The sequence below is a fragment of the Punica granatum genome, chromosome 1 (assembly GCF_007655135.1).
Source record: "Punica granatum isolate Tunisia-2019 chromosome 1, ASM765513v2, whole genome shotgun sequence".
In the NCBI taxonomy this organism is placed as follows: Eukaryota; Viridiplantae; Streptophyta; class Magnoliopsida; order Myrtales; family Lythraceae; genus Punica; species Punica granatum.
Genome location: NC_045127.1, coordinates 6,325,744 through 6,337,111, shown reverse-complemented (window position 1 = coordinate 6,337,111; position 11,368 = coordinate 6,325,744). Strand labels below are relative to the sequence as shown.

Here is an 11,368-nt window from a genome sequence, read left to right as displayed (position 1 = left end):
ATGTTGGGCGAACGCGTCAGTGGTGGCAGGCGGTCCCGGTGGGTGGGCAACTACGGCGTGTCGGAGATGGCAAGAGACGTCAGTGAAAGAAGAGGAGAAGAAGAAGGGGAGAAGAGAAGAGAATGAAAGAACGACAGGGGCAGAAAGGAAGAGGAAGAAAAGAAGAGGGGGCGAAGTGGAAAGAAAAAAAAGCAGGGGCGAAAATGAAACGGTCAGAAACTTTTGACCCACATCAGAAATTCTGACAGGCGTCAGACCGGTCTGATGCCGATTTGACCGGTCTGACGCCGATTTGACTGATCTGAGCGCGATTTTTTTAACGGATTTAAGAATTTGATTTTGACACGCGTAAAAATTAAAATTCTCGTCTTTTCAATTGGATATCCAAAATGATTCGAGACCGCTATTGCGTTCAGAAAAATTCGGGGATCGATATTTTGTAGAAAATTATTTTTTGGCTTCGATAGTGACAAATGACGATTTTGCCCTCCTTTTGCTAGGGTTGACCAAAATGGGGGTGTTGACAATAACATAACGCAATCGAGCTTTTCTTCCTACAGAAACCCCCGATTTTCGATGCCGCTCCATTGTCGTCGCACCGTCGCCCGTCCTCAACGAACCTCCGCACGAGCTACCACACGAACCCATGGCTCGTAATCCCCACATCATTTGCCTTGACGTCGCTCAGCACCTTCTCCACCTCCTGCAGGTCCAGAAACCCTCTGTCGTCGACGCTTTCAGCGCCCGAGGTGGAGAGGCATCGCCTCGGCCCTTCAAACCCTAACTTCCATTGCTGATTCAGAAAGGGTTTCTCTACGAACCCAAGCTCCCGAGCTTTGGTTCGTCAAGATCATGGGCTCGTGACCTCTGGGCTAGGTTTGCAAGCCCAATGCTAATCCACCGTGGGACTTGCGAGCCCTAAATGGCCGTAGCCATGAGATGTGTGGGCACTGTTCATCTTCTTCAATGAATAAGATGAACAATTAACTTCTTTTTTTAAAAAAAAAATTCAATTTAATATATTATTTTAATATTTGAGGGGAATATGTCTTTTTCTTGTTTATGATATATTCTCCATTTTCGCCATTTTTCTATTCTGTCCAACCAAATAAAATGAATTTGATTAAAATTTCTATTATATTATATGTTTATTCTAATTCCTATCTATTATATTTTATATCAATTTCATTTCAGCGAACCAAACGTACCCTTAGAGTTTTGACTTGGGAATGGCTTATGATTTGTTTGGTTTGCAAATGTGATTTTAACAACTTTAACTTAATTCTACTCACAACAAAATAAAATAACTCATACAAAGTCAATGAATGAGCTCCATTTCTAATACTTTTTTTCATAACAAAACAAAATAATTTATACAAAGTTAAATGGTGGGCTCCATTTATACTACTCTATTTCAAAATCAAAATATGATTTTAAAATCTTACTTTGAAACCAAACGCAGCATTAATATTTCATAAGCTTGGACAAGCTTTAACTTTGTCGAGAATGGTGGGTCCGGGCTTACGTGAATGACCGGCCCACCATTGCCAATATTGTTCTTCTGTCCTGTTTATAAATTGTGTATATATTCATCAGCCATTGATAAATAATGTATGCTCCAAGCTGCGTATACTCCATAAAATTGGAAGAAGTGATCTTCTTTCATTATTTAAGCCATCTTCCTCTTCCCCTCTCTGCTTCTTTAGATACGCTTCTCTGCCTTGTGTGTTATTTGACTGTAAAACAATGAAAGAGAGAGATGCATATAGATATATACGTGCGTGCGTGAATCCCTTTTTACTTATAAGTTTTTGTTTGGGTTGCATACATTGAAGATGATGCAGCTCTCCTCTTCCCTACATTTCAAAATTTAGGTTCTATCCCCCCAAATTCCATTCTCGATCAATTCTAATCCCTCAATTCTATTTCAGCGAATCAAACGCCACATAATAGATCAATTCTTTAGGGGATTCTCGAGAATTAGAATCTTTAATAATAAAATATTACAAATTGAAAATGACATCTCCATCTACTAGCTCAAACTTTTAAAAAAGAATTTATAAATTTATGGTAGGTCCATTGAAATTTTACATGTCATAGCGAGTTCTATTCGATTGACCTCTCGCTCAAGTATGGAAGAATTAACGTGCCTCCTGATCGTCAGTGCAGTTCAAACGCGGAAAAGAAAGTCCACATCGTAATCAATGATCTCTTTCCCGAAGAGGATCCAAAATGCCACTAAAATTTAACACGTATGAGGGGGATTCGAGGTGCCACTTTTGTGCTACGTCACGGGAATAAAATATGTATAGTTAGAACGAATATTAATTAAGTTTGACGTGAGGAGATCTATATATACTATTACTAGGTACTCTAATAAGCAACAAGTAGAAAAAAAGGTCACTACTCTTAAAGGCCTACTAAGAGCCAGGGAATTTCGACAAAACACGATGAGAATCGAGATGTTCATGTCACTCCTCATGAAATCTCTAGCAAAAAATATTTGTTTTTAAATAGTTGAGAATATGATAACTCGGAAATGCGTAGTGTGGTAGATTTGATATGGCATTGACTCTGAACAGATTTAGGAGGAAACGAGCTTCTAACATGATACAAGATCATGGTAACTCGCGTGGGAGCCTATTGGTGCGGTGCTAGAAATTTCCATAAGAGGAGAGGAAGAGTGGAGCCAAGCCAACCATACTTGAATTGGACTCCCTTAGCTGGCAGAAGGATTATAACGTGGCATTTGGTTCATTCCAAAAGAATTGCAAAGGATTAGAATTAAAATTAAAATTCTGATTCAAAATCTTTGTTTGGTTGAGCTTCGGAAATAAAACCGAATGGAATTAGATAATTGTTAAAAGTCTAAAATGCCTTGTATTTTTAAAAATAAAATATTAAATGAAAGATTAAATTTATAAATTTTAAAAAAAAATTCACCGTAAGAAGATGAACAGTGAAATGTAAATTTAACATCCCATGCTCCGGCAACTACGAGGCTCGCGAGCACCACGGGTGGCTTCGCCTAGCCCTCGCAAACCAAGCCCAAGGGTCCGAGCCACGTGTGGAGGTCTTGATAGACGGAGGTAGGAGATGGAACAGAGGTCTCGAAAGCCCTAGGGTCCTAGCCTTAGAAAATTTAAAAGGTCTCGAAAAACCTCGCCCGTGGGCTCGAGGACCTCGTCCGATGGTCGCCCAGCCATCGCGAGCACAAGGCAAGCCTTCGGGGCCCTCGCTGAGCCTTGCCCTAGTGAGGGTCGCGAGGTTAGGGTTTCGGGTCGAAACTCACCGTTTCTCATGAAATTTGGCAGCAGCGAGGCCATATCTGGCCTCTCCGTGCCGAGAACGGCCGTTGGAGGTAGGTCTGGTGGTCGGGGGTGGAGATCGTGCGGTAACAGCGGAGGCGACCGACAATGACAGGAGGTGGCGAAGGGCAGTGGCATTTGCGTACATAAAACAGAGACCCAATTCTTAATGGGTCAGAATTGCAAATCTGATGAGATTGGGGAGAGTCTCAATTCTCCGTTTGTACGGAATTGGGATTCTTCCGAAATCTCAACTCCGACCCCATTTGCACCGAGGAACGCGGGATTGGGAACCAACCCGAAATGGGCATTCCAATTCCCTGCTATTCCCATGAACCAAGCAGGCCATAAAAGGCAATTTCAATTTCGTAACAAATTCTTCCAAATTCATCAGTCAATTCTCCGATCTCCAATATAATGAATACATACATTAAAAAAAAAGGTAAAAACGAGGAAAAAAGAAATATAAATAGCATTATGGAGTTAGCTAAAGCCTAAAGTGACAATTTTTCTTTTTTCAAGCGATTAAAATAAAAAGAAGACATTCTCCAATCACGTGTTTATATATAGTATTTATATCTTTAAATAAAATACATAAATTCCTAATTTTAAATATATTTTCCATTTCTACTATTTTTTTTTCAAGTTTGATTCATTGTTATCAAAACTGGACCGGACCGACCGATCAAATTGGGAACCGACACCCTATCCGGTCCGGTTCGCTTGAAAATCCAAATTGCAGATTTGAACCACCGGATCCATTAAACCGGAATGTTTTGAGTAAAATTCCATTGAAACATATGAATTTTTTTATTTAGTGTAAAAATTACGTGATTATGTAAGGATTTGAACTCACGACCTCTTGCTTCCCATACTAGCATACTACTAATCAAGCCATAACTAATTTCTTGTTCTTTAAACTCTACTTTTAAGTATTTAATAAAATTCAATATTTATTTTAGAATAAAAATATTAAATATAGATTTTTTCTTACACTATTATTATATTTCTTTGAAATCATACTTCTATCTTAATTATCATAATTTTTTTATAATATGAATATTTATTTTATTTTAATTAAAAATGTGGTCCTACTCATCGAACCCTCGGTTGAACCCATAAAGCCATGAACTCATATCCCTTCCGGTTCATCATCCGATCCAGTTCTAATAACACTAGTCTGATCACATGATATTCAAAAAAATTTGAAGAATTTTGAATAATTCAGGAGACGATTAGCCCACGAAGACCACCTAAAGGGCACACACAAATATATATATCTTAGCGTGATTTTTTTTCTTTCACAAAATACTTGATTTCCATACCATCAATTTACTTAATAATATATATATATATCTAATTTAAATTTTGCTGCCAATATTTGGACCTGGCGGTAGCAGATATATACCTGGCCGCAGCCGCAGGTGATTGCCCATGGAATCAGCTCGGCTCGGACAACTGTCACTTCCTTCTGTGTTCATCTCTTCTATGGTGATCAGTCACTGTCAGGAATCAGTCCTCGGGCCATTCTCTCTCCTACCCTCCCTCCCTCGGTCGATTGCCTCTGATTCTCCGCCGCAATGGAATCACCGGAGTCAAAGCAGGCGGCGGGGAGAAGCTACTGGAGATGGAGCAAGGAGGATTTCTTCCCGGAGCAGTCATTCGAGAACCTCGCATCCTACAAGGCCGCCTTATCCCAGACCGGCCACCGCCTCAAGGACCGGTTCCTCAGTCGCTCCACCCAGGAGATGGAGATGGTGGAGCTCCGGCGGCAGAGCGAGAACGAGATGAAGCGCTGCCTCAACTGGTGGGACCTGGTCTGGCTCTGCTTCGGCTCCGTCGTCGGCTCCGGTATCTTCGTCATCACCGGCCAGGAGGCCCACGACAATGCCGGCCCCGCCATCATCCTCTCCTACGCCATTTCCGGTAAATGCAATGCATCGCCCTCCAGTATATACATACACGCACACCCCCATATATAGTTGTTCATTCTGGCGGGGTAAGAATAAAGAATGGATTTTGGATAAAGAATATCCTGTGGTATGATTCTTTATATTTGATTTGCTTCAAGTTCCTATTCCTCGGTACAAAGTTCCCTATTTTTAACCCGAACAACCGGTGAAATGCTCCAAATCATCGTTAGTTTTCATCTTATAGAGGTTGATCAGTGATGATATTCAAGTTGAATTCACAAATTTTCCAAGGGAGTTTATGTGATCGGGCCGTATATTAATCAACCAATTACTTTGCTGTACTATGCCCTGTATCTTGTTATTTGTCTAATTGCCATCCCATGATGCTGTCTGTGATCAGGTTTATCTGCATTGCTCTCTGTGTTTTGTTACACCGAATTTTCAGTTGAAATCCCGGTTGCTGGGGGTTCTTTCTCATTCCTCCGGATCGAGCTGGGCGATTTTGTCGCCTTCATAACTGCAGGTAACATCCTGTTGGAGGCCATAGTGGGTGCTGCTGGGTTAGGCAGGTCCTGGACGTCCTACTTAACGAGCATGTTCAATAACAACACCGATTTCTTGAGAATCGATGCGACGGGGCTACCGGAAGGTTTCAATCTGCTTGACCCTATCGCTGTGGTCGTTCTCTGGATTGCTAACAGCATTGCGATGTACGGAACACGACAGTCCTCTGTTCTTAATTGGATCGCTTCCGTGGTCAGTGCTGGGCTCATTGTGTTCATCATAGTAGTAGCATTCACGCATGCAAATACATCGAATTTGGTTCCATTCTTTCCTTTCGGAGCTGGTGGAGTCTTTCGAGCTGCAGCTGTTGTGTACTGGTCTTACACGGGCTTCGACATGGTAGCAACTTTGGCCGAGGAGACAAAGAAGCCATCAAGAGACATACCCATCGGGCTCGCAGGATCTATGTCTCTGATCACTGTGGTCTACTGTCTCATGTGTTTGGCTCTGACCATGATGGTGAAATATACTGAGATAGATAGGAATGCTGCCTTTTCGGTTGCCTTCGCTGGCATAGGGATGAATTGGGCCAAGTATGTTGTCAGCCTGTGTGCACTCAAGGGAATGACTTCGAGCTTGCTTGTCGGGGCTCTGGGCCAAGCACGGTATATGACACAGATTGCAAGGGCCCACATGATCCCACCTTGGTTTTCTCTTGTGCACCCAAAAACCGGGACTCCGATATACGCCACTCTACTGGTGACAGTTCTCAGCAGCGTCACAGCCTTCTTCTCAAGCCTCGATGTTCTCTCGAGTGTCTTATCCTTCAGTACTCTGTTCATCTTCATGCTCATGGCCATTGCTCTGCTCACCAGGAGATACTATGTCAAAGATTCTACTCCGACAAATCATCTCAGCAAGTTTTTAGCTTGTGTGATCGTCATAATTGCATCGTGCATCGGAGGGACTGCAGTTTGGAACCTGAAAAACGGGTGGTGGCCAGGTTACGTGATGGCATGCTCCTTTTGGTTCCTAGGGACACTAGGCTTACAGCTGCTCCCGAAGCAGCGGACCCCCAAGAAGTGGGGTATCCCCTTCGTCCCGTGGCTTCCGTCTCTGTCGATCGGGATGAACCTGTTTCTTCTCGGTTCACTGGGCACCGAAGCATTCTGGAGGTTCCTTATCTGCACTGCAGTGATGATACTATACTACATTTTTGTCGGGGTCCATGCAACTTATGACGTGACCCACTCGACTGCTCCCGATTCAAGAGCAGAAGCAGGGTTGTGAATTGTACATAGTAGGTATGCTTTTAGTGGCTCTGTTGGTTAGTTATATGAACAGTAGAGATTGGGGGGTTGGTATTGGATGGATTGCCGCTTCCGATCAAAGAATTGTATTTGGACTTCTTTTTACGTCTTTAGCCAATTCGTGATTCCGTTTCCTTTCCAGCTTTCATTCTTGCAGCATATCATGGGCCGAGATGTGTTCATTCTTGATCCCGGCTTAATTAACCCGGCTTAAGCGTGAATCAGAACATACATTTAGGTCGTGTAGGATATACGAGTTGCGAGAAGGAATATAATTTGAATTGAAGGTGTAGCTTATAATCACGTCCGGCACAAGAAAAACCAAAACTTTAGACCGTTATTTAGGACAAATATTTATTCTACCGAAAAAAAAGGAACGATATTTAAGTTTGAAGAGAGCAAGCGTAAGTAGACTAAGGTCATGACTCGGAAGGCCTAGCTTCGTCGGGTGGCGTTAGGGTTTCTTTTTTGCAATTAATTTTTTCTTTTATTTTTTATTTTTTAATTTTAATTTTTGTCCTTTTCTTTAAATATTTTGTGATGTGGCATAAAAATCATAAAAAATAGATGGTATGATAGATTTGAGATGTGATTGGAAGCTCACGTTTTTATAGTTAAAAAAGAAGTCTACGATATATTTAAAGACAAATATGAAACTTCACGATTTGATACGTAATTTATCATTTTACTAGAGGTACTTTTGAGAAGTAAAAATTATGTTGAAAATTTTTCTTCGGCCTTCATCATGGCAGAGATAAAGATAAATGCATAAAAAAAATGCTAAAAATCGATAAAGAATTATGAAATGGAAATATATAAATAGCATTCATGGGGTAGCTGAAGTCAGACATTCTCCCTTCAAGTGGAAAAATAAACTGACATTTGGGTTATCATAAATCTGTAATTTTAAATAAAATAAATATAAGAATTTCTAATTTCTGCCTATTTTTGACCCAGGCGGTGGCAGATTTCCCTCCGCCGGTGCTTGCCCGCAGGATCCGCTCGGCCGCGACTTTCCTTTACTTTAATCAGTCCAATGTCAGGAATCAATCCTCGGGCAGTTCCCTCTCCCTCCCTCGGCCGATTAATTTCCTCCGATTTTCCGCCGCCATGGAATCACTGGAGGCCAAGCAGGCGGCGGAGGAGAGGAGGAGCTACTGGAGATGGAGCAAGGAGGACTTCTTCCCGGAGCAGTCGTTCGAGAACCTCGCCTCTTACAGGACCGCCTTCTCCCAGACCGGTTACCGCCTCAAGGAGCGGTTCCTCAGCCGCTCCACCCAGGAGATGGAGATGGTGTCGGCCCGGCGGGAGAGCGAGCATGAGATGAAGCGCTGCCTCAACTGGTGGGACCTCGTCTGGCTCTGCTTCGGCTCCGTTGTCGGCTCCGGCATCTTCGTCATCACCGGCCAGGAGGCCCACGACAATGCCGGCCCTGCCATCATCCTCTCCTACGCCATTTCCGGTTCCATTCAACTCTCCCCCATCTCAATATCTTCCCAAAATTATATACCCATGCACTAGAACAAATATTTTATATTATGGTATTTTTTCAGATTTCCAGTCAACTTTATGGTCAATCCCCATTCTCTCTATTTCCAAAAAAATATATATATATATATAACTAATTTAATTTCATTGCATTTTCATATAACATAATATGATCCACATATTTGATAATTTGAGTTTGAGAAATTTCTGTAAATTTTATATAATAAATATTAAGTTACAAAAATTAAGAAAAATATAATAATTTGAATTTAATGCAATCGAAACAACAATTTGAAATATAATTTTTATGAAATTAATCCGTGGCAATGCTAAGGCCTTTTTTTCTAGAAGGAAATAGACCTGAGTTTTTGTCCAAAAAGGAATCTTGCTAAAACTAATTTGGAACTCATGGAAAAATATGATAAGTTGAAGAATACTAAATCATTAATATATTTTTTGCGCGAAGGAATAATAAATTTTTCGTTATATGTTTTATTTAAAATTAGAGAAATACAACCATTTTTTTTATAAATCGAAAGCATAGAAAAGGAATCATAGAAATACAACTATTCTCTCCCTTTCTCTCCCCTCTATTTTCACTTCACAATTTCCTTTTTTTTTCATTATTAATTTCATTTCTTAACTCTTAATCCCATAAAAATCTTTTCTAATCTTTATATAAAAATTGTATATATTTTAAAATTATAAAAATAATTATATTTTTACAGTGATTGTAAAATAATAGTAGAATAATTTTTTTTTTCAATGGAGTTTATTATGTGATGGGGGTCGTCTGTTAATCGACAAATTAGTACCCGTACTATGCCGTGTGTCTTGTTATCTGTCTCATTGCCATACCGTGATGCTGTGATCAGGTCTATCTGCACTACTCTCCGTATTCTGTTACACTGAATTCTCCGTAGAAATCCCGGTTGCTGGGGGCTCTTTCTCGTTCCTTCGGATCGAGCTTGGCGATTTTGTTGCCTTCATAACGGCAGGTAACATCCTGTTGGAGGCAATAGTGGGGGCTGCGGGGTTAGGCAGGGCTTGGACGTCCTACTTCACGAGCATGTTCAATAACAATCCCGATTTCTTGAGAATCTACGTGCCGGGGCTACCGGAAGGTTTCAATATGCTTGACCCTTTGGGTATGGTGGTCATCTGGATCGCTAACAGCATCGCAATTTACGGAACACGGCAGGCCTCCACTCTGAATTGGATCGGTTCCGTGGTAAGTGCTGGACTCATTGTGTTCATCACAGTAGTAGCATTCACGCACGCAAATACATCAAATTTGGTTCCATTCTTTCCTTTTGGAGCTGGTGGAGTCTTTCGGGCTGCGGCTGTTGTGTACTGGTCATACACGGGCTTCGACATGGTGGCAACCTTGGCCGAGGAGACAAAGAAGCCCTCGAGAGACATACCCATTGGGCTCGCAGGGTCTATGTCTCTGATCACAGTGGTTTACTGTATAATGTGTCTAGCACTGACCATGATGGTGAAATATACGGAGATAGATCGGAACGCCGCCTATTCGGTTGCCTTTGCCAGCATAGGGATGAATTGGGCCAAGTACATTGTCAGCCTGTGTGCGCTTAAGGGAATGACTTCGAGCCTGCTCGTCAATGCTATGGGCCAAGCCCGGTACATGACGCAGATCGCAAGGGCCCACATGATCCCGCCGTGGTTCTCTCTTGTACACCCAAAAACCGGGACTCCGATATATGCCACTCTACTGGTAGCAGTTTTCAGCAGCATCGCGGCCTTCTTCTCTAGCCTTGATGTTCTCTCGACTGTCTTATCATTCAGTACGCTGTTCATCTTTATGCTCATGGCCGTTGCCTTGCTCGTGAGGAGATACTATGATAGGGATTCCACTCCGACAAATCAACTTAACAAGCTTATAGCTTGTCTGGTCGTCATCATCACTTCATGCATCGGAGGGACCGCAGTTTGGAATGGGAAAAACGGGCGGTGGCCAGGTTACGTGATCGCGTGCTCATGTTGGTTCCTAGGGACTCTAGGCTTACAGCTGCTACCAAAGCAGCGAGCGCCCAAAAAGTGGGGTATTCCTTTGGTCCCGTGGCTACCCTCTCTGTCAATAGGGATGAACCTGTTTCTCCTCGGTTCACTGGGCCCCGAGGCCCTCTGGAGGTTCCTTATCTGCACTGTGGTGATGATATTATACTACCTATTAGTCGGGGTCCATGCAACATATGACGTGGCCCACCCGACCCCTCCAGAATCGAAAGCAGAAGCAAGGATGTGACCTGTAGATTGTAGGAATGCATTTTAGACTTTTAGTGGCTCCATTTGCTCTTTGAACAGTCAAGATGGTATATTCGGTGCTTTGCATTATCGATCGAAGAATTGTAATCGAAACTCTGAGTTGTACAACTTTAAAGCCAAGTCGTAATTCTGTTTCACTACATTTGCACGTAAAATGAATCACTGTAAATGAAGGTATCGTTTTCTCGCAGACTTGATCATGGGCCTAGCATCTTTCCTGCATTATCGATCAAAGAATTGTAATCGAAATTCTGAGTTGTACAACTTTAAAGCCAATTCGTAATTCTGTTTCACTACATTTGCACGTAAAACGAATCGCTGTAAATGAAGGTATATTTTTCTCGCAGACTTGATCATGGGCCGAGCATCATTCCTGCAAAGGCCTGACTGAATTGTTGGGCTGGACATTTTGGGCCAGGCCCACCCATTGGAAAAGCGCCAAACCCTGTTCCGAAGGCATAATAATATTAACTAATATTTGTTAGTTCAAGCGATTCGACACTTATTTATATTAAGTAAGATATTGAGTTCGAGTATTGTGAATGAAGAAAATCTT

At 41.9% G+C, this 11,368-nt stretch overlaps 2 protein-coding genes across 2 annotated transcripts; both read left to right on the top strand.

The window, feature by feature from the left end:
* Positions 1-4,681: 4,681 nt before the first annotated feature.
* On the top strand, positions 4,682-7,183 carry LOC116192942 (cationic amino acid transporter 8, vacuolar-like). The gene is made up of 2 exons (XM_031521652.1): positions 4,682-5,234; positions 5,622-7,183. The coding sequence occupies exons 1-2, from the start codon at positions 4,889-4,891 to the stop codon at positions 7,013-7,015; spliced, it is 1,740 nt and encodes a 579-aa protein (XP_031377512.1). The 5' UTR covers positions 4,682-4,888; the 3' UTR covers positions 7,016-7,183.
* A 628-nt stretch (positions 7,184-7,811) lies between these two features.
* On the top strand, positions 7,812-11,002 carry LOC116213423 (cationic amino acid transporter 8, vacuolar-like). The gene is made up of 2 exons (XM_031548387.1): positions 7,812-8,497; positions 9,399-11,002. Exons 1-2 carry the CDS (start codon positions 8,146-8,148, stop codon positions 10,790-10,792), a joined length of 1,746 nt encoding a protein of 581 aa, XP_031404247.1. The 5' UTR covers positions 7,812-8,145; the 3' UTR covers positions 10,793-11,002.
* The last annotated feature ends 366 nt before the right edge of the window (positions 11,003-11,368 follow it).

Coding starts and splice junctions, on each gene's coding strand:
- LOC116213423 (XM_031548387.1), top strand. CDS start 8,146: ATGGAATCACTGGAGGCCAAGCAGGCGGCGGAGGAGAGGAGGAGCTAC. Junction 8,498..9,398: donor CCTCTCCTACGCCATTTCCG/GTTCCATTCAAC, acceptor TGCTGTGATCAG/GTCTATCTGCACTACTCTCC.
- LOC116192942 (XM_031521652.1), top strand. CDS start 4,889: ATGGAATCACCGGAGTCAAAGCAGGCGGCGGGGAGAAGCTACTGGAGA. Junction 5,235..5,621: donor CCTCTCCTACGCCATTTCCG/GTAAATGCAATG, acceptor GTCTGTGATCAG/GTTTATCTGCATTGCTCTCT.